Source organism: Styela clava, chromosome 4 (genome assembly GCF_964204865.1).
Source record: "Styela clava chromosome 4, kaStyClav1.hap1.2, whole genome shotgun sequence".
Lineage (NCBI taxonomy): Eukaryota > Metazoa > Chordata > Ascidiacea > Stolidobranchia > Styelidae > Styela > Styela clava.
The window spans coordinates 13,262,252-13,289,518 of NC_135253.1; the positions used below are offsets into that span (position 1 = coordinate 13,262,252).

The 27,267-nt window shown below is 33.1% G+C and overlaps 1 protein-coding gene across 1 annotated transcript in view; it reads right to left on the reverse strand.

The window, feature by feature from the left end:
• The window catches only part of LOC120347296 (E3 ubiquitin-protein ligase rnf213-alpha-like), a 37,156-nt gene that overhangs the window by 5,577 nt on the left and 4,312 nt on the right, over positions 1 to 27,267 (reverse strand). The window contains exons 4-28 of the mRNA XM_078111623.1: positions 26,972 to 27,189; positions 26,400 to 26,607; positions 26,039 to 26,083; positions 25,368 to 25,557; positions 24,955 to 25,104; positions 24,369 to 24,492; positions 21,379 to 21,511; positions 20,630 to 20,845; positions 20,217 to 20,386; positions 19,379 to 19,697; positions 17,054 to 17,226; positions 16,479 to 16,608; positions 14,445 to 14,617; positions 12,537 to 12,671; positions 10,935 to 12,454; positions 10,338 to 10,854; positions 10,095 to 10,265; positions 5,155 to 10,022; positions 4,817 to 4,985; positions 4,326 to 4,492; positions 3,093 to 3,223; positions 2,205 to 2,298; positions 1,265 to 1,382; positions 811 to 1,004; positions 164 to 332 (exon numbers count right to left, since the gene is read on the reverse strand). Coding sequence (XP_077967749.1) covers positions 164 to 332; positions 811 to 1,004; positions 1,265 to 1,382; positions 2,205 to 2,298; positions 3,093 to 3,223; positions 4,326 to 4,492; positions 4,817 to 4,985; positions 5,155 to 10,022; positions 10,095 to 10,265; positions 10,338 to 10,854; positions 10,935 to 12,454; positions 12,537 to 12,671; positions 14,445 to 14,617; positions 16,479 to 16,608; positions 17,054 to 17,226; positions 19,379 to 19,697; positions 20,217 to 20,386; positions 20,630 to 20,845; positions 21,379 to 21,511; positions 24,369 to 24,492; positions 24,955 to 25,104; positions 25,368 to 25,557; positions 26,039 to 26,083; positions 26,400 to 26,607; positions 26,972 to 27,189 — 10,502 coding nt within the window. The remainder of the gene's footprint in view (positions 1 to 163; positions 333 to 810; positions 1,005 to 1,264; positions 1,383 to 2,204; positions 2,299 to 3,092; positions 3,224 to 4,325; positions 4,493 to 4,816; positions 4,986 to 5,154; positions 10,023 to 10,094; positions 10,266 to 10,337; positions 10,855 to 10,934; positions 12,455 to 12,536; positions 12,672 to 14,444; positions 14,618 to 16,478; positions 16,609 to 17,053; positions 17,227 to 19,378; positions 19,698 to 20,216; positions 20,387 to 20,629; positions 20,846 to 21,378; positions 21,512 to 24,368; positions 24,493 to 24,954; positions 25,105 to 25,367; positions 25,558 to 26,038; positions 26,084 to 26,399; positions 26,608 to 26,971; positions 27,190 to 27,267) is intronic.

A 27,267-nucleotide genomic window follows, 5' to 3' on the forward strand; every position in this document is an offset into this window, starting at 1 on the left:
AAATTGTTAATGTCAGCTCATGGCAATGAGACAAAGCTTTCCGAAATTTGGAACTTTTCTGTACTTGCATGTCTAAAAACCATGAGGTTCATACACAATAGCATTGATTAATAGGACACATTACTAACAGACTATTTTAATAGAACAAAGGATGAAATTTAACCAGTTTTTCCAGTGCATCAATATTATAAGTGATGCAATGTTGACGTCCATTTTCATTTTCTCTGACAGTATAAGCAGTATGAAGTTGGATCAATGGCAGCAAATCTTTCTGTTTGTCAACGCAAACAAAATCTGATGATTTCAACTTTGATACATCCACTTCAGGAATTCTTTGTAGGTAAAAAAAGTTGATATTTATAAAGTTATAACTTTATTTATATTGGAGGAATGTTTGTAAGAACTTTGCTGTAATATCAGTCTTCCCATATAATCTTTAAATTTCTCCTATTCAAAAAAGCCAACTTTCATGTTCTGACATTAGAAAAGCTAGAAATTCCTGACCAAAAAATGTTTGCTCTATCTCTAGTAGGTTTTGTGAGTGTCACATTCTAATCACTATAAATAATCATTTATTATTGCTGATATCTCAGACAATCAGCACATGCATATGACACCTCACAGAACTTTTGCCCAGGACAAACCATGTAAACCAGTAAAAATTATACAAAGAAAAATATCCTTGCAAGTGAAAAACATTTAATTTTCATGGAGAATTGTCATGAAATTTGTTATTATCAAAATTCCCCATCATAACTGCTAATTCCTTGAAACGCTTGCAAGAAAAAACAATTTTGTATTATTGCTCACCGGCCAACAATGTCTCTGCATTTCGTGAGAAAGTCATTTTGTATATCAACAAGGTATTCAGTCAATAATCTAGCACAGTTTCCTCTTCCTCGCAAGCTTGGTAAAGCCATGGTTACAGGACTTCGGTCACTTATCTTTTTCAAGTATTGTATATTTCTTCTACTGTGATATTTTCTCTCCAGAATTTTATACATCTATCAATAATATATATAATTATATACATGTAATAAAAAATTACAAAAAATATGAGATTTACAATACCTGATGTACTTACTATAGGATATAATTTTAATTGTGACACATTCATATTGGTTTCATATTGGTTCAATTCTCATCAATACCACATACTACTGTATCAAAAATATGAATGAAAATGCCTGTATTGTAATTTGACTGGATACTCGAAAGTTAAGTTGCATGCAGTAAATAGGAAACATGTTGAAGTAGATGATACCTGGTTCCATATTTTTATGTAGTTATCGATCAACTTTCCATTTTCATAGGTTTCATGATCTCTAATTTGCACGAAGGCTATACCTTCCACATCTTTCATATCATAGGTGTCCTGAAATCTAAAAAATAAGGTATGGTATGTGTATGGGAATAATTCAATGGATGAAAAATTAATCCTGTTCACGAAAAATGTCTAAGTAATAATATTAGTAAGTAATAATAAGTAATTTTCTAAATTTTAATTCTTGTAGATACTAGAACAATGTGTGGCGCAGCTTGATAACCAGATCAGGTTCCTTGTGGCTTTCCTTCCAAGATAAAACTATGTACTGACCATTTTCGAGTATTTCGGCTTCAGTATCATTTATTATTTTGCTGGTTGGAAAAAATAAGGCTGACTATGACTATAATTTCAATACAATTTTTTCGTTGGGTAAATATCCAAAGTCCAAAATCAAATCACCCCATAATTCATAGTGGCCATCAGCTTACCACGGGCGTATTAAATTGCTTTGTTTAAAAACTAAAAGATTTTACGGAACCTGACCAATAAAAAATATTGAGTGTAGCAATATGACAAAATATTGTAAACAATGACTGTAAGCAATGTCATTTTATAATCCTAGGTTGGAATCTTACAGTTTTACCTGACAGGGTGCCTATTTTGGGATGGGAACACCAAAGCCACTTGTACAAGAACGCATTCAGTTATTATATATCCACAATCTTGGGATTTAGTGGAGAAAATAAGAGCTGGATGAACCATGATTGACACATTTTTATCTCACCATATTATTCCCCTCAAATATATATCTTTGTTGTACGGAGGATGTAATACAACAATTCTTCAATTGCTAAGTAAAACTTATTCATATACCAAACCACAACCTGTTACCTGGCTACATGCTACTTGCCTAAGTTAGTATTGATTACAAACTCACTTTTGTATCATCATTCCTTGAACTTTAAGAACAATTTCCAAGTGCTGTACAAGGTGTAAGTTTGGTGCTTTAAGAATATTTTGAAGCACTTCACCTGTTATCGTGAAAACAGTATAAATAATATTAAACAATCGGATATAACTTGGGGATAGGATTCTAGATGATTGGCACTTAATATTTATCCACCAAAAGTTGCCAAATTATTATTAATCTGACACAATCATAATAGTATTAGTCTGTTTTTACAGTGACAAGTCCAGATGTTTTCCATAATGAAAACATTAAAGACTGGAATTCATGTTCTTATTTGCTCATTAACTGAAAGTAAAGTGTAGAGCTGTAAAGAACAAGATGCCAATGAAAAAAAAAAAGCCACTTGCTCATATATTTATGCTATGCTCATAATACACAAACTATTCTTTTTATTTATATTAAGGTTAAAATTATATTAATGAATTCATGTGAATTGAATGTCTTGGCATCAAAGATTATACATATCAAATTTAAATACCATGTTCCCACCTCACCCAGGGTGTAACAGTTTGGGTAGGCAATGCTGAACAAGAATGATTCCAGTCCTTCCAAATAATACAAGCACTTTACATATCAAGGTTTGATCTTTGAAATGATTATCATATAAAAAATAAGATATGAAAAGTACATGTTGCTGGTGTCACTCAAATGAGGTGGTGCTATCTATTCAGTTCATTTTTAATAAAGGTATTTAGTAATTATATAAGCACACTGAAAAAATCATCATTTTAGTATGCTGGCACAGGTAAACGGTCATAAGTTTAAACATTATACCCACCATCTCACTTAAAATGATAGTTTGGATAGGCAAATAATGTTGTAAAAATTACTAACAAAAGTAAATTTAAGTATCACCTGATGAAGTGGAAACTGCAATGCAATGCAGTAGATGTGATGAGTTTGAATGTTTGATCAATTTCCAAAGGGATGGGTGAAAACATGAAAGCTCAGAAAGCTTGAATTCTGATTTTGTTTCATCCAGAAATCTGATATGAAATACAAAACATTAAATTCCTTAAAAGTTTCTAAGATAAAAAGAATATTTAAAGTCAATAAATACTGTATTTCTTTGGTGGCAATCCTTAAATATGTTTTCCAATTATCATACATGTTAAAAATAATCTCATTTTAATCACAATATGAAATGTTAGGACTATACAATATAACACTGTATTCAGTGTAAAATAGATGGATGACCTAAAGGCTATCAAACATTATTTCATGGCTGTGGATGAAGGTTTGAAGACCACTAACACCTCAAATATATGACCTAAGGCTTCAGTACTGGTTGATCTATGTTTAATGCTGTTATTGATTATTTTTCATTATTCATTTTGTTTTCATCTGGCCGCAAAGATACTTTGCCTCTAATTTTTTTTACTATAGAGCATTAATATATTTGTAATTTCATTATGTTATTTACTCCAGTGTTTAGATTGTAACCATATCGATTTATATCTCGCTTGAAAAAGTTTTAATATTCAACTTATTTTTGTTTGGCTCTAAAAAGCTTGATTTTGACATACAATTGGCTTGTTTAATAATGTTGATAATTAATCCAGACTCAGCTTGTGGTGTTGTGGTATAGCTTTTTAATGTCATTATTTTCCAAATGTTAAATTCTCAAAAGAGATTTATTAGGTTCCATTGCGGATACAGAGGTCTACCGAAGTTAAAATGACTGTTACTGAACTAGGCTACAAAGTTTCAATAAAATTCAAGATTTCATATATTCGACACATTTAATTTTGTTTGTTGTTTTGTTTTAAATTTTTGTCCCAAGTGGCTTAATTGTCAAAAAAATGTTGAGCTTTTGTTCCACTGTATCACTACAAAACTAACTTTTGCAGAAATTATATCTATTCTGAATGTAGGATTCAGCAAAATGAATTTTTCAAATACTTCAATTGCTAATCAAATTATTGAATGGGAACTGAATATTTGAATAGTCAATGTGTTAAATTGCAATTTCCTCATTTACAAAATATAGATCACATTAACATGAAAATATTGTTGTCTTATGTATGTTAATGTTGACCGCAACTCCTTGCATGTGTAATTTTGTTACAAACGAAACTAACAACAAACCTGTTTAGTTTACTGCTTGCATTTGTGTCTGTAATAAGTTTTTTTTTAATGTCAACAAGTAATTCTTCCACCTCACAAAAAACTGGTGTAAGATAATGTATTTGAAACTCTTTTTCCCATTCTTTACGATTTTCCATCGTCGTCCAGTCTGGATATTGTTCTTTTGTCTGTAGTAAAATAGAGGTGCTTATGCAATGAGAAAACATAGTTTTAGCAAAAGTTTCCTTCAAATCTACTGGCGGATAATTTTGTATAAGCTGGATCCATCATCAGGATTTTTATACTACTCTCACTTAAGACTTCCACCACCACCATCAAGTCCATGCAAATGCATCTGGAATAAATAACTGGATAATTATGCACATCTTAATATGGACTGTTAGCCAGACAATTGGTAGAGGTACCCTTCCCTACCTGGGAAAAATGTGGAAATTCTATTTTTAAAACAATATTATGTAATAAAAAAATTCAGATTTGTAGATGATACTCACCATATTAGGATTTTCTCCTTCATCTATTATTCTTTTTAGAATTAAATGAAGAACCAAAATTCCATCATCAACATTTCTACCTAGATGCTGTGATAAACTCTCCAAATTACTCATCAATTTGTTCATCAAAAAATTCTGACCTTCCTTAACATTACTTCCACAAATCATTCTATAAATAAAAATAAAAAAAGCATGTTATCGAGCAATATGAGATTAGATGTCATTCAAAATTTACAATGTTGAAAACTCATACAAAACAAGAATTATAAGATACTCAATAAAAGTATGCATAAACCAATTTCTTTAAGAAAGATGTTTCAAAAGATTAACAAGCTCACCTTAAAATAATATCAGGATTCTTATTCATGGCAAAAAGCATGCAAGAGTGTAATATGAATTGCAATGTTGCTGCGCCTTGCTCAGTAGTTCTATCTCCAGGATTGTCCACTCCTTTTTTATCATAATGAAGCTGATATCCGCATTGAGATTGTATACCAGTATCCATTCGTTTATTGCCTTGTGATTTAACGTGGAAAGTGCCTCCTATTTCAACATTACATTCTGGACATTTTGCCACAATCCAGGGTTTTCGGCATTCGCCAATGTAATAGACATGGCCATTTGGACACATGTAGGGTGCTTCATCCAGTAGTATGCCATCCATAGCATTGTGTAACGATTCAGGCATAGCTGGCCAGAATAAATCTGCAGTACTTGCTGGATCAGCAATCAAAGCAAAGGCTTCCTCTTGCAGTAGATATGGTTTGCAAGCAACAATGTGTATTACAAGAAGCACAAGCTGTTGGATGCTGCTAGCTTGATTGACTGACAATCCTGGTATAGATGATAGTTCATTCAAAACATTACATTCCTTTAAGAATGAGCTTGCGGGACATTGCCGACGCAATTTTGTAAACAATAATTTTTGTGCTTTGCTGTTTTCGCTATGTAAAATTGCCGAAATCTTTGGAATATTTTTGAGCATCAATACATTTTCCTTGCGAGGAAACCACCTGTCAAAATTTTCTTGTCTTTGCCTTGAATTTGCCAAATCCTTCATAATTTCGCTAAAATCAGCATCATAGATTATGTAAAAATCAATTATTTCAGTGAACACATCTTGCAAATAATTCTTCACAATCATTTCTGTTCCATGTTTATCATCACAAAAACTCTTTAACTGTTGTTTGCCCCGCATCATCAAAAAAGTTTTGGTGAAAAATTTCTTTAGAATTACGGGGTCAAATTTATTAGATATATCGGCAAAAGTTAAAATCAATTTTGGAGTCATTTCTTCGATGTTCCTCAATTTATATTCATGGATACAATTGACCAGATGGTTTAGAGCAATTCGAAGTTGAGAAACATGCTTTATAATTTCAAAACTCACTGCTGCTTCTTTATTTTCTGATAAATGCTTCCAGGATTCTCGCAATAATTGTTCACTCCAATCATAATCATTTTTTACTGAATCCTGATCACTGAAAATATTTTCAAAACCTTTCAATGCTGATAAAAGTATTGATTCATTCAATAGTCTGTCATTTTGAAGCAACTCATCAAATTGTTTTTCAAGGAATTCAGGTGATATTTTATACAAAAGTTGAAAGACACTGCTTTTCAGCTCAATGTCAAAATTTAGTGCTGTTGTCTTCAGTTCTTTTTGTTCTCTAGAACAAGATGATACAAATATATCTTCAAAAATCCTTATTTTCTTCTCATGATCAGATGGATGTAAAATTTCAAAGCAAAAGTTGTGTAGGTATTCCAGGAAAAAACTTGTACACTTTTTTTGAAAATTTTTCAAATAATCCTCATGAACCTTTGTTAGAGAAGGTGAATGAATGGAGAAATCTGATGGTAAACTTTCCGGACAAAGAGGACATAGCTTTATTTCCTGTGAAACAGCTATTTGCGCACAATCTTTGCAAATGAATTCACCACATGGCATTTTGATTGGTACTTGTATTATTTTTCCGCATGGTATGCATCCAAGGCTCTTCCAGTCCACCATGAAATTCAACTGCAGATTCTCATAACATTTTCTCAAAATAACAGATGTTATTTTCAACACTTCAATACTATTAAATCCCATTCTTTGAACCCCATTAAACATTCTCATTGCTTGTTTTACAACAACACTAACAAAGTTTGTATATTCTTGCATTTCATTGACATTAGGTAATAGATTCATCAAAAGCATATCGAGTAATGCAAGAGGCTTCCATTTCCCCTCCAAATCTTTTGTTCTTTCTTCAGAATGAGTTGATGAGATTATGGAATAGAATGTCTTTTTTATATTCGAAATAAGATTTAGCCATTCAATGCAACTTTCTGCATCATTTATTTTGCCAGCTTTACTATTTACCCAAGCCAATAAATCGTCAAGTGCCAACTGATGTATCAAAAATTCTGATGCTTTTTGCTGTTCTGTAAGCCACTGGTCAATATTTTTCCCAATGTCAGAACTTATTTTCAAAATATCAGAAATCATCTTCATTTCCTCAGAAAGTTGCATGAAAGTTAAAAATGTTATTGAAATACCATTCACACATCTATTCAAATCCAACCATTTTTGTTTCGAAATTTCAAACAAAACTTTCACCAATCCATCAAGTTCAGTCTGACTATTTGTACCATGCCTGAATAAAAATCTGACTACATCATAAGCATATGTTTCCATCATCTGTATGAATTTGTTAGCAGAATTCCACATTGAAAGCACTTTGACAATTTCTTTTTCAGTTGATCTTTCAACAAAATTATAGAAAAAAATTTCATCTTTTCCACAGCTTATGGATGATTTATATAAATGCATCAATTTCTCATTGATAACAAAGCTGAAAGGAAATTTGCAATCAAAATTATCAGTCAAATGTTTTGCTGTTCTTACCACAAATTCACCATTCTTAGCACTGGGGATTTTCATTTCTATGATACTGAAGAGCTGTAGCCACAATTCAGTTCTCCATCCTGAACCATTCTCATTGCTGCTTGTAAGTAAAGAGAGATTATTGTTCTCATCTATAATGCTGATAACATACGCTAGCATATTTGCAACTCGTTGCTTCAAGCAAATGTGAATTGCCTTTCCAAACGTTCCACTTTCCTGCAATTTTTCAACAGAACAAGCTTCTGTGGTCAACCATTCCATAATATCATTGCTGTGGTGGCTTTCAAATGTAATCATCTTTTCAAATAGAATTTGTAAGAATGCTTTTCTAATATTTTCTAATGACTGACCAATAAAAAGTTGTTGAAGTATTTCAATACACTGCAGCTCTCTTCCATTACCATTTTCCTGACTTGTCAGATGTGACATTGACTCACATATGCAATCCTGCAAAAGACAAATTATATGGGACCGACCGTCATTGCTTTCAGTACAAAGCATATTTTTGCCATCTAACAAAATATTACCAATACTCTTCTTATACACACTGCTGATAAGTGTGGTATTTGTATTATTTTCTGAATGGCGCAGTTCATCAACGTATACTGCTTTGTATTTGTTTGTATGTTGAAGTATCAGGGTATTGTCATCATTGAATTTCTGATCAATGCCTCGCTCTGTTGACAGAAGGAACCCAATTAAAACCTTTTTAACCCGAAGGCTGTCTTCAGAAATTTGAGTGACGTTGTTCATGAAATGATGTTTTGCACATTCTACAAGTTTTCCATATTTATGAGCTTTTGAAATTTGAATTAGTAAGATTGCAACATTTTGTTTTGTTGTATCTTTTGAATTTTTCATGCATCTTACAAAAAAATCATTCAGCTTTTTTGTGTATTCTTCTTGAACTTTAAACTGTTGCAATGACAGCAACATTATACTATTATCCACTAGATCAAGTTTGGTTTCCAGTTTTTTTCTGTCTTCTCCAGTCAGAATATTAGAGAAAGATACAATTTCAAAAACTTGAATTTTTGCCGGGCCATTGTTCATTGTATTCTGCAACAGATTAAACAAACAGTCATGTGTTTGCGTTTCCATATAAATCTGGAGTAGTTCTTTTTTTTCAGTAATACTCAATCTTGTTTTGGAAAGTCTAAAAACAGAGTCTGCTGTCGCAACATTCAACATGACTTTTTTGAAAATGTTAGTTTCTTCCATCTCATCATGAGCCAAAATTACTGAACTGGTTGTGTCTGAATGAAATCCCACAAATGCATCAGCCGAAGTGAATTTGTTTATTGTGGAAAATGTTTGGCACCATTTTTGAAGATTTTTAGACAAGGCACACTGCTTTTCGCTCAATAAGCTCATACATAACAAGTGATGTTTTTCCAGGCGATTGATTAGTGCTATAGGATATCTGTCTCTCACTATTTCCTTCTTTTCAACTATGATGATTCTGAAATTATCATGTATGCGACTCCAAACTCTGTGAGACCCAACCCCAATGGCTACATAGTTTCGTCCACCAAATTTCACATACTGCTGATTCAAGACATCATAGAGTGCTTCATGGATTTTGGACATATTCAAAAGTACAACTGTTAGCCCAGTTTCCATACACGCTTTAATGCGATTTATAATTCTGCAAAACCAGGTGTATGAGTTATCTCCTGGAAAACTAGATCCAAACAGCACTTTTACAGAGGTATTAAAATCTGGCATAATGTGGTGTAATAGATTGACAGAAGAATGATCCGATGTCAAGAGCAAAAGAAAACGAGTATGAAAACTTTGAAGATTGTCAGCAATCAAACTTTTCAAACTGACGGCAGATACAAAATCTTCTTTCAGTGAAAAATGTTTCAAAGCAGCATCTTTCAAATTTTGCAAATGTGCACAATCTCCTCCACTAAAATTTCTTAAAAGCATGTAAGCAAAATCTTGATTATTTAACATGCGATCTTCTTTTGACATCTTGCAAAGCATTTTTATAAGACTATAATAATCACGCAAACCAAAATACAGGATATTCTGATGTTGATAAATATCAAGATATGTCTTGGTCAATTTTTCCAAGACTGAATGATATTCATTTGCTTTGTTTTGACTTCCTTCAAAAATGCCTTCAGCAGTACGAGAAAGATCATCTTCACTAGGTACATTTCTTGAAACAAAGATTCCTCTGTTCATTTTCGCAGGATCCAAAGCCCAGTTTGATATTCCAATAAAAGCAACTTTTTTATCCTCATCGAATTCAGTAAGTGTTCCACTACTTGCACTTCCACATTCCAACAATGGATGCAGGATCTAGGCAGGATGAAATCATTTATTAAAAACAATGCAAAACAGATTTTTCGAAAATAAAAAGCATACACTCACCTTAAGAGGCATATTTGGAGAGTCTTCAGCGAGACCTATTTCATCAAGGACCACAAGTGTACCAAATTTACTTAAATCTTTATTCTTTTGGCGCTCTGCCGCACAAGAAAAAACTTTTTCTATTCCGCTTGCTTCAGTTAGAGCGCTGCATTGAAAAATCAAAAATTCCATCTGAATAATAATATATTGCAATCAAATATAAATACCAAAAGTGAATTCCTTAATTTATTCAATGTCTAGTACCTTCTTTAAACTCCTACAAAGACTTGAAGTAGATGATGAACCTTTCATATTCGCTTCCACAATTGTTTTCGATAGTGATTTAGAACTACCAGGTTTTCCGACTAGATATAAAGGAAGCTTGGCATCAGCACAGATTGTCATGAGATACACATTTTCACACAGAGCTTCATTCCAGGCCACATTTTCCATACTTTTCAAATTACGATGAAATAGTGTTTGACAAGAAACGAATTCCTCCTTGATTTCAAAAGGTGATAAATGGATATTTATTTGTTCCAATACATGAGACAATTCCATCCTGAAGTTTTGTCTTTTTTCTAAAGATACATGATATGTGATGTCAATAGCATAAAGAAGAGAACGTAAACTATCTGAAATATCGATTGTTTGAGAATCTGGCTGTCTGTTTTTTCTTCTCTTTTTCAAGATGTCTTGAATCTTGGGATAAATTTCTTTGTTCTTGAAAAACCACTTGTAGAGTTTTAGTGTTCTTTCAACATCTCGAAGACTTACATATCTAAAAAAAACATATTAAAAATGAAAACATGATAAATGCATTTTTAGACTGTTTCGTTTGATCAATTTTAGTTTTCCCACCTGCATTCATCTTCCTGTTTCTTCATATAAGCTTGAGCTCTCGAGAGAACCAAATTAATTGTAGCTTTATCTTCAATGGTTATCGCAAGTTCCGAGCTTAGCTTATCTGTCATTTTTTCAATATAAATCTGCTCTGTCTCATTAGATAATTGTCCAAAGTCCCAAACAAATGGTTGTATGCTGGGAGGGAGAGCAACAACTTTATACACTAGTGTACGCATGGCAATATTTCCAACACATTTATTCGAATCTTTCGAAGAAACACGATAACCAAGCCCTGATGATTCCAACTTTTTAATAGCTTCAGGTGATAATTGCTTGTATGGGTTACATGCTGCTACAATCTGTATATTTGATTCTTCAAATGATTTTCCATCAATGGTCAAGTCACACATGACTTCTTTGATAGCATAAATTGCTATAGTTGTATTTGCTTCATCATAAAATAAGATTTTCATTTTGTTTGGTACCATGGTTGTATTATTCAGAGCCTCGTTGACACTTTTATGAATATCCTCAACTCCAATTCCCCCATGTATTTTCAAGGTCTGCATTTGATTTCCTTCCTTTTTCTTTCCCATCATTAAACTGTTCATGAATTCAATCATTCTAGTTTTTCCACATCCAGTTTCTCCCATGATGATCACAGGAATTTTACATCTGAATCTCATATATATAGCGATCATTTTGAGAACATTATCAGTTGTCAACTCATACGAAGGGTCAGGATCAAAAACAGTTTTAGAATCTGGATTATTAACTCCCATTATTAAACATAGTTTCTTGATCATTTCTGTCCTTGAAAGTTTGTGAAAGTTGTGTCCAAGTTCAATACCTTGTGCACCAAGTCCAGCAACAAGGTCTGGGGTAGTTATTCCTTCCTGCACCAATTGTTGGTTTTTATCAAGTAAATTGCCATATTTATCAATGTTGACATTAATGAAACTCATAGAAACCCTGTCGTCATTGAAAAACACATAGGGATGCTCATATTCTTCCCATTTTCTACGTAGTTGATGAGCTTCAAATATATCCTGGTCCTCTCCATCGTTGGCACTTTCGTCAGATATATAAAGAGAAGGTGTGGCAAAATCTTGAGACATCCTTATCATAAATTTCACAGCTAAGTTTTTCAGACCTTTTAATTCATGTTCCATCATTTGACAAAAGACAGATTCTTCACAACTGACAAGTTGGGTGTTGAGAAAGCTAACAAAGTGTTTCATTTGTCCCCATGAAGGATTATTCATTCCACAATGTCGTAATAGTACTTCAACACATTTTCCATAACCTGACTGATTTAGTGATTCTGAGTTTGGAGCGTAATTTTCGGTAATATCTTCATTTTTCTCATGACGTTGTAGATAATAATAAGGCCTTTGGAAAATATCTGAATTGAGCTCTTCAATATCCACTATAACTTTATTGTCAGAAATATCATTTGCAAGGTTCTTAATAACCTGCACAGGTGAAATGCACTCAATGCTTGGAAGAAGTTCCAGTGTATGAGAATAGCCAACCTAGCATAAAAATGATATGCTATAACAATAACCAACCAAAATTAATTCATTCGTATATACTTATTATCAATAATGAACTTACAGCACAGGATGGACGCTTTTTCATTTCAATGTAATATGAGTGCTCTTGTCGACACCTCCATACCTTTCCTGTAGAATCAGTAATCATACCCAAGATAAGAAGATCAAACATGAACTTTTCAATTCCAATTTCAACCTGTTGAAAAAATATAGAAAAATAATATTAAAACACAATATATCATTGATTTATCACAGTGTTCTTCAACTTTTTTGTTATTGTGGAACCCCTGATATAATTTTTCGTTTTTTATGGAACCCCAATTAACAAAATGAAAAAACAACACAAAATACTCGTAACACGAAATATTTGTAATTCAAATATTCCTACTTCAACAACAAACAGAAAGAAGGTTCCAAGCGTGGAATTCAATGACTAGGTTGTTTTTGCATTTTCTTTGAAATCTACTTGAATCGTGGCTCCACGGCGCTCAATACAATTCTGATACTCATGTCTACACTCTATAGGATAGGATTTACATATTTATTCCAGGGGAGAGGAAAGTCGATAAGACGGCTTATCCATATGGCGAACCACGGCCTCTGGTCCGGTTACCATTCCAAGTCGGGTATGGGATTAGATTTACTGTATTGTTTGTTTTCGGAAGCATGGACTTAGTGGTGGAGGAAGCCGTAACCGACCAGCGGTTACGTGAACCACCCAACGACGGCGAGGAGTCCAGCAATCCTCTCGCACATAACCATCCCTGCATGGGATTTGAACCTGCGAACCCACGAAGAGTAGTTAGAGGTGCGGTGGCGAGCGTATTCCTAACGCTTAGCCCGTTGAGCCACACTGCCGCGCCTATAAACAACTCCTTCTTTTGTTTTTAATAGTTGTTGAAGCAGAAAATGCTGATTCACACAAATAGGTAGATATTTGTTCATATAAGTCAATATGAAGTCACTAACAAATCTTGATCAGTATTCACTGCTCCTAGGAAAGAATCTTTTTGCTGGCATGCGCCGCTTTTCATATGTTTAAAGTATGAAATAGCCTTTGAAAAAGTCTTTGTCATGTACGAAGGATGACTGGCTTCCAAGTGTCTTTGTAATTTAGCTGGAGCTAGTGCCGAATTAGAGAGTCTCTTACTGCAAATTAGACATACGGGCTGTGGAGCTGCATTCAGAATCTGGTCATCGGGCAAAAAGAAGCCATATTTCAAATATGTTTCATCCCATTTTCTAACTCTGGCAATTGAATTACATTTGTTTTGCTTCGGAGGAGGAGCAAGTGCCTCTTTTTGCATTTGAACTACTTTGCTCATTGCCGTCCTGACCTTCACCGTTATTATTGTTGCGCCTCACAAAAGAAAATATACTATTTTGCTTCATCTGTATTGACTAAATATTGAAAAGTTGGGTTTCACACTAGGCTATTTTCACTATAGTCCAACAAAAGCTGAACAACAACTCTAGTTTGTAGTACATACCTACTCTCTCTAGTCTCGAGCAATATCTACATACTTTGAACATAATGTAACTATGGTGCAACAATAGCGTTCTTGTTAGTTGCATAACAATGACCAAAGTGACACAACAACGAAAATATTTTTGTTTTGTCTATTAACTGCACTGTGACTAAACCTCACGTATAATGAACTGGCCTACTTGGAGTTTGAATGAGACACGGTGGTCTAAGAATTTATATTGTATTGCATCAACATGCTAAAGCAAGAAATGATTTTCCCTGAAAAGAAAAAAAACGCGGAACCCCTAAGGAACCCTATAAACTCACGGAACACCACTGCATGTATTGCATAACCCTAGGGTTCCGCGAAACCCCTGTTGAAGAGCACTGATTTATCACCATGTTTATATAATTAATATAAACTTGCCAAAACAGACAAAACAACAAACTGTTTAAAATGTATCTGGTAATTCTCCTTTATTCAAATAGAAATTTACTCACAGCTGGCGTTAGATCAAAATGTATCAATTGATTCTGTTCATTGTGTTGAATATCCATGTAGAGTCTTTTAATAACTTTTTCAATATTGATATGCCTCTCCAGAAGACGAATAGTTGTGGTCGACGTGTTTTTTTCAACATTTTCAAAGATTTTTTTCACATAGAGTGATTTACCTTAAAAACAAGTAATACAATTTAAAAAGTAACAACAAAATTTTCAAATCAAACTCTACAAATAAGAGCCAAAAGGTAGGAGTGAAGAGCCCGAGAAATGAAATATGTCCACCAAGTGCGAAAGAAAGTCCAGTGCTCTTTATAAATTTGTTGAAATCAAATATGGGCATTCACTCGAAGTCTAATGAAGTCACCAAAATCGCTTTGCCATAATTATTAACACTATCCATGCCATAGAAATATATATACAAAGGCATGAAATAGTCAATGAATTTTATCTAGTATTATTTTATCTAGTATCTTTTATTTATCTAGTATGGCCAGAGTACATATTAACCGCAGATCAATGGCAAAATTATATTGAGAATGACTGTTGCCATCTCGCCTGGTTTTAATTTTCTCCGGTAAATTGATTAAAGGATGCGGGAAATCAACTTATCAAACATGGTCAATTTGTAAATGCACCATAAACCGCATAATTCGTACCAAGTGGACAGACGGAATTAACCCACATGCTGTGTCACACCCGGCCTACAAAGATTAGATAATTTTCTATCAGCGGCATACTACGTTTAAATATAGCTAATGTGTGATTGCTAAATATATCAAAGATAAACACGAATAGTTTCATTGCAATTGGTTGTATTTCATTTTTGCATTTGTGTGCTTCAATTATGTCGCAGTAAGAAATCGAATGGGCAGAACACAACTCTGAATAGCAAGATGGCACAAGGATAAGGATTTACATATTTATCCCGGGGGGAGAGGAAAGCCAATTAGATGGTTTAACCATATGGCGAACCCCGGCCTCTCGTCTGGTTACCATCCCATGTCAGGTATGGGATTAGTTAGTTATTTGTTTCGAAAGCATGAAGGAAGCCGTAACCGACCAGCATTTACATAAACCACCCTACAGTGGCGAGGAGTCCAACAATCTTTTCGCACATAACCATCTCGCATGGGATTCGATCATGCGAACCCACGCAGAGTAATTAGAGGTGCGGTGGTGAACGTATTCCTAACGCTTAGCACAATGAGCCACACCGCCGCGCCTAGCACTTCACCTATGAAATTTCAACTCTACGACCTAATACCCAAAATGTGTGAAATAACAAACTTGAATATGAGTTTTTCTGTGTCTAGAGAATGATTGAACGCTAACTCGAACTAATAACCTTTAGAATTACCGTTTTCTTGTTGTTTTTCTAGCAAAGCAATACCACGATCAGTGTGATAATTGACATAGTTACCAAGAATTTGAATAAACATTCAAAATGCAACAAATGTAATTAATTCCGGTATTAACAGTCGCTATTGACACTTTCAGGATCAGAATTTGACAGCTAAGCATATGAATGCTCATATGAGACCATCGGCAGCAAATGGTTAAACGTTTCTGTTTATTTACCAATACGTATTTGTATGTAGTGGTGTCAGTTAATGGCCGTTGCGCCTTGTAGTACAATAAGTATGCATTCTTTACTACGTTATTTATATATTACTATTGTTATTTATATTGCGTTTGGTTGTCATCAAATTATAAGTCTCAGTTGAAGGTTGCAATCTACCAAATAATATCGCTAAAACAGGTGGTACTTTTGCATGCGTTAATTAAACAGTTATGTTTGACTGATGACCTAGTTTGCATTAAATAATTCACCAATGCTTGATAGATCTAAGTGACCGAAAACTGATGATATCACTAGGTTCACCCCTTCTCCGAATGAAAAAGGAAATACGAGAGGGAATAAATAAGAGAGAAGCTCTCTTGTTTTAAACATGACACTCAATGGTAAAAATCAAAAACTTGACCATGGCACAGATAGTGCTAAAGAAAGCAATATTTTAACTATAAACTTACCAACACCAGATCTTATAGATTGGACAACTTGAGCATAACGACCATTTGCAGAAGTGTCATTAGACATATTTGAAGATACATATTCAGAGAGTATCTTTTCTTCAAATGAAGGAATTTTTTCAATTTGGAACTGAATTAACAGAAAAAAGCTATAATTTTTTTTACCTTTGCTGGAAAAATATATCTTTAACTCGTATGTGACTAATACAGGAAAAAACAACACACAGAGCTTCCTGAATTATGGCAAAAACGTAAATGGAGCTTGAACCATGAAAAATTACAGTATACTAATAACAAAAATAAAAAATAATTTTTTTTTTATTGGAAACAGGACTTTGAATACATAGGCAAAAAATGATTTTGGCTATTAATTGCAAAATTTTTTTTTTTATTAGAAATAGGACTTTGAATACATAGGCAAAAAGTGATTTTGGCAATTTGGCTACTAATTGCAAATATCATAAAACAAAGATTATATTTTACATAAAAAACATCAGAAATTGTTTCGTTCACTCTATATCTACAAAATTAAAGCAATTTGTTTAACATGGTATTGGTATAAAATCATTCTTCACCTTATCAAAGAGAGCTGTAATGTAATGTTGAGGATCACTCGATATTATGACAAGCTGGAATTTTTTTCTCACATACTGGCCAGCATGAATTAAGAAACCATACATAGCTTCAAGAGCTTTTGAAACATTCAAATCCAGTTTATGTGCGCAAGCAAGACAAAAGAGTGGATCCGCTGCAAAATATAACACAAAATTACATTTTCAAATTTATTCTTATATAAAAATGATATTTTATATTATGAAGGTCAAATATCTTTCTAAAAAAATTTGTAGTTGATAGAGAAATGCACCAAGTCTAACAGCTTTTATAAACTAAAAAAAATACAAAAAAGGTTGAAATAAAAGTTGATTCAATACTGTCGCTAACAGATTAAACAAATAGGTACATTTTAGCCCAGGGCAGATTTTGATCTAAAGTGCAGTATAGAAGAACTGAATCTCATTGTGTTATGTTTATTAAAACATAGTTTTAAAAGCATTTGAATTTTTCAACATGGAGAACTTTCTGATTTAACTTCCTATAGTCATAGAAAAACAGGGTAAATGTAACCGAAAGTTTCGAATAAAATAATGGTAGAAAAGTAAGTTGCTTTATTAATGAAACATCTTTTATGCCTTGCAAAACTGTTCACGGACTCCATGTATATATGCTTTATGCCAGGGTTGGGCAAATATTTTTCTGATTGGGCCGGATGCGAATAATAGACTCGATTACTGGGCCGGATGATAAAAACTCAATATGATCAAAAACGGTTCATTTGCAAATAACTAACCACAATGAGGGTGACAAATACGGCAGATGCACAGAGAAAGTTGATAGAAAAAGAAGCTCAGCAGCTAAGCTAAGATTTATAATAACTAAAGAAAACACAATGTAACATAATGAGGTCATCATGTTATTTGATAAATTCAAAGGTTGTATGATATCAATAGAGTAAATAATTCACCATTCCCGTCGGTTACAAAAGATTACTGTAACCTTTGATTTCGATTTGATGACAGGTAGGTTTGTCAAGTCAATGTGCTTCACAAAACACCAGTCTATCAGTCAAGCGCCCGTTGATTCTCAAACTTTCTTTGTACGACCGCTCCCATACTATACTTTGTATGTTAGCATCCACCAAAAAAATAACTACAACAAAACATCAAGTTACAAACAAATTTAATGCAAATCAATCAAGAAATATCATGAGCATAGTACATGATATTTTTATTAAGATGGATGAATTTTAACAAGGTTTTTTAAATTTGAAGACGTTTTCATGGGGGTGAAATCTCAATTCATCCTCATCATCATTCTTCGATTTGATTTGGACACTTTTTCACCAAATATGATGTTAGAAATGAAGAATCAACAGTTCTACTTTGCTATACTACTATATTTTCGGTACATTTCACGAGGAAACAGTCATCGCGATTACGCCATTTGACTTTTTCGGTGATGATGTTTTCGTTGTTGCGCAAACTATTCAGTCCATGGCAGATACAATCATTGAAATTGCCTCATCATATTCATTCAGTAATTTACAACAAAAATTGCCATAGCGCCGAGTTACAATAAATGAAAGTATTACTATTCTGAAATGATTCATTACAATAAAGTAAAAGCATTAAAACTCTAAACTAACAGTGAAAAGACGAAATATTTGGGAACCGCTGAACTATGCTATAGTTTGCGATCAAAAGTCCAAGTTCATATAGTTCACTGGCATAATTCCAATCTTCACGGCATAAACACCCATGTCATGTTGAAGAAAACAATCGGTGATTTTAACTTATATTTTCTCACCGGGAATGCGCAATTGCTCCCTGCCACCCTGTGTCCTATCTCTTTTGCTCCCCTTGGGGCAATATTGCCCCTTTGAAAATCGCTGTACTAGACAAAAGGTAAGAACATGTGTTGGAGCATTCACAAACGCACGAAAAAATGTGCAGGCTCAAATGCTGATATATCAGGAGCTAGGGTTTTTGAATGCCGTAAATACTGTAATTCATATTGATGATTGTGCACATTATATATAGGTGCTTATAATAAGAGAGGAATTACGGTATTTGCTTTAGTCAACGATCTGTTATTGATATTGTCATCGGAATTTCAATTTATAGCATCAATTGTTTCAACAGAAAAATTTTTAGGCATAAAAACTATAATTGCACAAGTGGGCAGAATGAAACACTCCAATGGGTCTGGGCAATATCGTATGACTACGCCAATTTTATAATTATAACTTTGTTCAATAACTATTGAGTCTTACATATAAATCAATAAATCATAAAAAAGTCAATATAAAAATATTATTTATAGGCGAAGAATACATTTCCTACCTTCTGAAGGAATTATAGTCATTGCCCGAAGCATGAATCTTTCAACTTCATCTACAGTTGTTTCTTCAGAACATAACAATACTTCAGGGAAAGTTGGTAACTTGGGATCATTTTCGTCAGTTGCATACAATGATATCAGTAGCGGAATGACTTCCTGTTCTTGACATAATAAAAAGTTTGGAGATCCTTTTATTAAAGTAGAATGTGCATTCCTTATAGTAATGCCTGCTTGGCCCTGTAGTGCATCCATCTTACTATGTAAAATAGTGAGAAATTTTCCGAGATGACTGACACTTAGATAGTCTTTCAACGTTAATGTCTAAAAGTAAATAAATCTGATTCAAAGACTCAAAAAAAACTAAAAAACGTTGAGATTTCAGTTCACAGTACTTCACAATTGGAATTTATCAATCAATATTTAAAATAATTTTAGTATAGTTATTTGGAATGCAAGACAGTAGTTTGTAAACAATTATTCCCTTCTGTTGTATGAATTTTTATTTATGAGAGAAAAGTATAGTATTATTCCATAAATACTCTGCTTGCTTCTTTGAAGTTACATGTTTTGAATTAAGAAAGTCTATGTCAAGTGTAACAAATTCATTGTTTCATATGTGTGGACTGTGATCGTGAAAAAAGCAACCTTATTCAACATGAAACTAGTTACAAAAATGAAATATGGTTATATAGATAATTTCATTCAGCTTTACCAACTTTTTGCATCAAAGATAACAAATTGAATCTAAATATAAGACCAATAAACTTATTCTGGATTTCCTAAAGAAAAGAATTATTACGATTGTGTATAAAACTCTAAATACAAATATCATATCAGTACCATAGTGCAGTTCAAATATCCAATGCAAATGGTTTTGATCGAAACCAGAATATCATTCTCCTGCTGTTCACTTTCTTGAAGCTTTGCAATTATACCTTCAAAAGTTTTGGCAGATCTACTTTGGAGTATGGATCGATCTTCTTTTATATCATTCTGATTATATACAAAACCTAAAAATATTATTGTAGAGATATTCAATTACTTTCTATTTTTTCAGATATAGATTTTTCATATTTAAAGCAAAATAAATAAAAGACATATCTGATAATACAACTCAATAAAGAGAAGTTTCCAAAGTATTCCACCAATTTAAACAATTTACCAGTTTCAAAATTACTGTAGTATTGTTGGCCTCATCATTGAGTTTTGACTGAAAATTATTGGCACCAGTCCATTTTTAAACTAAAATCTACCTGAAGTTTGATCAAAAGCTTGACTGAGTTCAAAAATTATATTCTCATCATATTCATGAAGTAACATCCAATTAGAACAAGCATTCAAATCAGCAAATCCTTCTTCTTGCACAGCCGCTTTGGCAAGTGTTTCAGGGACATTTTCACTAATCACAAGAAATCGTACAGCTTTGCGCTTTTCTCGGTTTTCGAAAACTTCCTTTGTTACATTGTCCTCTAAATTATTTTTATTAAATATCAATGTGAATAAATTGACGCAGAAAAACAAGAGTTCAACTAGTAACAATTTCATATACGTATAGCCAAAACTTTTCTCTGTGAACTTATTCAGATTGATTTTCGTTGAATAAATATATTTTAACAGGGCAATTTTAAGTAGGGCAAAAAACAATTACTGAAATAACTGAAGGTCTGGAGCTACCGACGAAGTATTCAGAATTAATGTGTAGATATTCTAAAAAAAATTTTCAAAAAAAATACTTGTGGGCTCGATCTCTCATTTGCTCATTTTTTAAGTATTGATCAGAACAGATTTGAATAGATTGAGTTTTGTGTACTGTAAACCCATATTTGCTAGCAGCTACGCTTCAGTCATAATTCATGCTGTTTTTAGTAGCTTTTGGCATTTGACATTTTGACTTTTAGCTTTTTTTCAATCAAATTTTTTTTTCAACTTGCTCAAAAAATATATAGCAAAAAGATGTTTGTAAAAAGTCATAATTGTTACTGTGCTGAATGCTGATACCCACCTGATTCATCATTCACTAACTCAGTATTGTTAGTTTCCTCGTTGGCATCATCAACTTTCATTGCCTCATTTAAAGATTCTCCAATAATACCAGTCATTTCATGACGTTGTAGATCAGACAACATCACATAGGTCTAAGAAATACACATTTGTCACAAAAATTTTGGGACAAACTTAAATACCCTTATTACCATCTCTCTGACAAACTTTTTTTGGATACTCAGTACTCAAAACGCAGCTAAATTAATGTCATATACTGGTTGTCTCAAAAATGTTGGATCCCACTTGTCCCAGATGTCCCACATGTTCCATGTATCCCACTTTTTATTATATTGTTCCTTTTGAAGTGCTTTCGGTCAAAACCTATTCTCTCATACACATTTCTATCAATATCATCGAAGACTTTTGTTATCTACACATTTGAGATTTGTCCAGATCAGACATTTTTAATAATAGTATTCTATTGTCTTGGTCAGAGGACATCAATATTTAGGCACACTGGTGCATATCATAAATTTCAATTTTATATCGATTCAAGATTACAACAATAATAATAGAAAAATCTAGTTGAAAAATATTTAAATATTGTGTTTTTGTAGAATGGTTGCCAAATAAATATAGATTAAAACTGGCCCGTTGATTGCTGACGCCTGGTTTAAAATAATCTATCGGTACATTATTCCAACCTACATACTTATCAATGACGTGTGTGTCACCCGATAAAAACTCGGCTGAGATATCAATGCGTACCTAACATTTCTACGTTAGAAATTACAACTCATGTAACTGCAAAAGCAGATAAAAAACGTGCAGCTACAAATTTGCAAAAACAAAACATTTAATTTATATAGCTTTAACAGATAGGTTTCATTGTATTGGTTACGATAATAAAATAATAATTTCTTATCATTGCTAGGTTTTAAATTTACATCTCAACAAATCAACGGAAGCGCAGCATCTACGACTACCTGTACATTATATTTATATCGTCTATTTCAATCCATATAGCGGAGTCTTTGTAACCATTTCCTGTGGTTGTTGGGCAATATCCAGAATCAAAAGTGAATAAAGCGTACACTTAAGGTCAAAGCAGGATTTTTGATAAAATTGAACACAAACAAAAATCCTCGCTTAGCAAAATTTCTCCAGATAAACATTTTTTTGCTTTGGAATGAAAGTGTTTCAATAATAACAATATATTCGAAACAAGTAGAACATTTGAAACAAGTGGGACACATGAGACAAGTGGGACATGTGTGACAAATTGGACACATGGAACAAGTGAAGCACATGGGCCAAGTGGGACGCAACATATTTTAGACACCATAATATACTCCATCAATTTGAAGCAATTAATAGGTAGTTCTAGTATGGCAATCTATTATGATATATAAATTTTCATTGAAAGAAACACTGTGATCTAAATAAATTTTTGGACACAGTTTTAGTTACAATATTGCATCCCAATTATTTGAAATAATGTTAAAACAATAAACAGGTTAGAAAAGTGATTAAAAATGTTGATGTTGTTGAATGAAGTCGGAATGAAATTATTTAATATTGAAAGTCATTGTCTCAAACTACTTAAAACTTTTGTTCTATAGATAAAACTTTGTGTACAGTATAACGCCACAATGAAGCCAAAATTTTAAAGTTTGATCATCATGGACGCAGGCACAAGTCTTATCCCCTATTGCAGTTGTTCCCAACCCTTTTTGGCTCGCGACCCCCTTTGGTGGTTTACACATACCTCGCGACAACCTGGCTCACTTTATATACTTATCTATATACTTATCACTAAAATAAGCGGCAAAGTGGAGGCGCAGTTCTTACTTCATGGTAGCTCTTGTCGTGGTTATGGTGCTATTGCCGGTCTATTCACTAAATCGTGTACTGTACCATATTTTAGTTTATCGTGCGGAATTATCTACTTAAACATGAAACCTAACCCCAAATCCATCAAAACTGCATTCATGTTCCAATATTTATTACCATCAGAGGCAGACCTGCCATTAAAGCCGACATGCCGTGATTACGGCAGCAAAATTTGACCCGCTTTTGGTATTCAATTTGCTGCCGCAGGAACGGCATCTTGCCATTGGTCTGTGGCAGCTAAATGGGTTTGGCCATAGCTGCCATGGTTTGGAAATCCCGCCATGGTTTTGCGGAAGCTTCAGACGCCAGAAAATACTTGAAACTACACTTGGCAAAGTGAATATTGTGTAATTTAATTTTTCATCAACCTGCAGTTTTACTGAATGTGACGGCTGGCTTTGAAACCGTGTAGCCAACTACGTAATTCGTGGTTTAGTTTTTGACAAAGCTAATCTCAATCATCCTCGACTTTCATTCGATTTCGTGCCTTTGTTTTTATATGAAGAAGAGCTGAAAAGCCGCTTTCATATTTCTTAACGTTATTTTTTTATTGTCGCTTCTTCGCCATGGTAAATAAAATAACGGAATTATAACGATACTGCAGTATGTAGTACTGATGTATGATAATCTGCACGATGAAACAACATAGACTACAAGCTTATCCTGCAGTAAACCCCATGGTATTGAAATATTGGCGTTCCACTGCATTGCTTCGAAGCCCGCGTGTATTCCGCATCGTGGCGCGCGAAAATGCAGACGAGTTTGTGTGACGTCACGATGGTTAACATGCCATAAACATCTCGCGTCGCTTGCTTGGTTTTCAAGCAGGAAGCGACATTCTGGGATCTCACGACAGTTAGTGGAAATCGCGTTTTATTGACAATATTTAACCTAAAGTCTTGTATATTTTCTACTGTTTTGCAAGACCTTCTCGACCCCCCTAGAAACACGCCGCGACCCTCAGGTTGGGAACCACTGCCCTATTGTAAAAGGAACAACCTGGAAGGGGATAGATACATTTCAAAGAACATATTCCTACTGTTTTATTCAGTGCAGTGATAAGATTTATATTCAAAATCAGGGCCAGGCATGCTCAGATTCATTTTGCTCACTCACCCGATCTTCCAACCCACATTGTCTCATTTTTCCAAGTTGTTGACACAAATATTTTATTTGCTGAATACTAAAATCATTCAAATAATAATGTTTCAATCTCATCAATTTTACCTGATCATCCCATCTGAAACAACGAATGCAAATATAAAAAAGTGGAGAGCTAATTGAATTGATGGTTCATATTTTAAATAATCAAAATTCTGTAAGGCGGAAGCAACCATTCAAGTACTAGTACACATAATTTCGAATTGTGTATGCATTACATGCACCATGGCATTGCACTACTAAAAACCCAGTATAGATTCAAAATAGTCTTCAAATTTTGTATTAGATTATTATGGGGGGTTTACCTAACAGTTGGTTGAAAATGAGTTTTTAACAGTCCAATGCAATGAAAGGATACACAATTCTCAAAGTCAACCCAAATAGACAAGATTACTGCATTTTTCCATACAAAAAATGATGATCATAAATCACCCTGTAATTGGTGATAGTATATCATTAAACAGAAAAATAGATAAGCAAAGCTATGTGACAAAGTACCTATGGTTTCTTAATTGAAAAAATTAAAATAAATAGTTAAAACCTTTTCAATATATTCTTTAAAATATCAGCCAAAAATTTAATGTCTTGTATGCTGGCCGTTTTAACAAGTTTTTGGACTCCTTTTTTAAATGTTATATTCAAAACTAGTGTGTGTTCTGTCATCATATCCATATCCTTTGATGACTTCGAACTGAAAACAAAATATCAAAATTAGTTTACTTGGGGTTTTTAAAACAGCTTTCATGATTAGCAGTAAGGAAATTTAGCAACTATAACAATTGCATTAATATACAGAATAGTAAGTTAATTGTTGATAATCAAATGCACGTTATATATTGTGTATGAATGGTTATTCCACTCATACTGAATGAGAGCCTATCACATTACAACTGCAACATTTTATATTATCTATGAGGAGGGAATAAAAATTTGATAGCAAAACATTGTCTTTACCTAATAATAGCATTCCAATCAGTAAATAGCATGAATCCTGCATTGACCAAATCCACATAAGCCTGCGCAAGATTTTCTGTTGCATTCAAGAGTTCTTGAAACTGTAGGACATCTTTTTGACCCTCAGTTCCATCTTCAGATATTAACATCAATTTAGATTCAACCTCATGCAAGTAATCAATATCCACATCTAAAATTTTAAGGTCAAGTTTATCTTCTTTTTATCACTTCAATACATATCCCACAAGATTAGTTTAGGGTTTAAATCACATAATGGATGGTTATATACTAAAATATATCAGGATAAAATACTTATTGAACAACCAACAAGCCACATGTTGTTTGACACCAAACGACAGAGCAATTAAATCATCAAAATAAAATGGAACAAAAAGTAAACTGAACATTCCAGCTGGTTATAAAAACAAGAAGTCCTATATGAATTCAAACAATAACAAACATGTAGTGGTTTGAAGTTTACATCATTGATATCACAGAGATTGATTTCTAGATGTTTCTTCAAGCGTGCACAAGTTGAAAATATGATATACATTAATGTTTTCAGAATTTCAAGCAGATATATTTAATTCTAAGAATTAAACTGCTTAAGAGGGAAAAATAAAAATTAATCATTATTTATAATATTTTATTTTTATTGCAATCATTCTTACTATTTTCAAAAGCCTTCATCCGAATAGCATTAATTTCATCATTACCTGTCATAAAAAAGCAAAAACAGCATTAGAGATAATAAAATGAGTTTATCAATATTCACAAACTTCAATAATAAAAAGGTTTTAGATGATCTTATTGGAAATTCTGAATGCACTAAATAAATTACACTTCAGACCTGATAGGACAAAAATTAGTATGTAGATGGTAGTTATTTTCTACCTCAATGAATTTCTGAAAAAATTGGCAGTGAATATGTGGTTTTCATACAGTTGATTGAAACAAACTAAAATTCTTGAAGTTTCAATATCATTATTTAAATCTGTTCAAAAATGAGAAAGGAATATATTATTATTTTACCGTCTCCATTTGTTTCGGATGGACCTGATAAATCAAGTTTGATGCTTTCTTTCAATGTTGCAAAGTTGGAATTTGTTTTTTGTAGATTACCAATTGTATAAACACCATAATTGTTTACTTCTTGAGCATAACACAACACAGCTTTTTCCTCCGAGCCATACCATTGTTCATTTGCCTTGTACCATTCAATGTCTTTACCTGAGTCTGCCTATTGGTTGAAAGATGAAAGTGACACTAATTTGTACATACTAAATTCTATCACAGTAAAATATTATTGGGATATAGAATTATTACTATGGGATAAATGTATTTATCTCAAGAGATGAAGAATGACAATGGAGTAACATAATTATTTGATGAGAAACTTTCTTTACCTTTTTTTGAACCAAAGAAGTACTCATAAAAATCCTAATATTGAATCTATGCAGGTTAATCAGCAATGACATTAGGGCAGCACAATGTGACAGAGTATATTAGGCCTATGTGACATACTGATGAAAATAACTGCGAAATGAGCAGAAGTAACGATTACAACAAAAAATATACAAATTGAAAAACAAAACCATTTTTACCCATTTACTCAGTAGAACACCATCAGATTCAACATTTGTCCAAACGGTTTTGCATCTTCTAAGCAAGCTTTTTAATCCAGACAATTTATCGAGATGAAATATCAATTTTTCAAATCCTGCAACACCATCAGAGAGAAACAACCATTTGGCAGCATACATAGGTTCATGTCTCATTGACTCCATAGCAACCATACAGAGACCTCTAACATCAGATTCATCTGAATTTTATGAAAAAAATATTTTAATAATGACAAAATATTAAAGACATAAGGTACAGAATTTGATTTAATGACTGC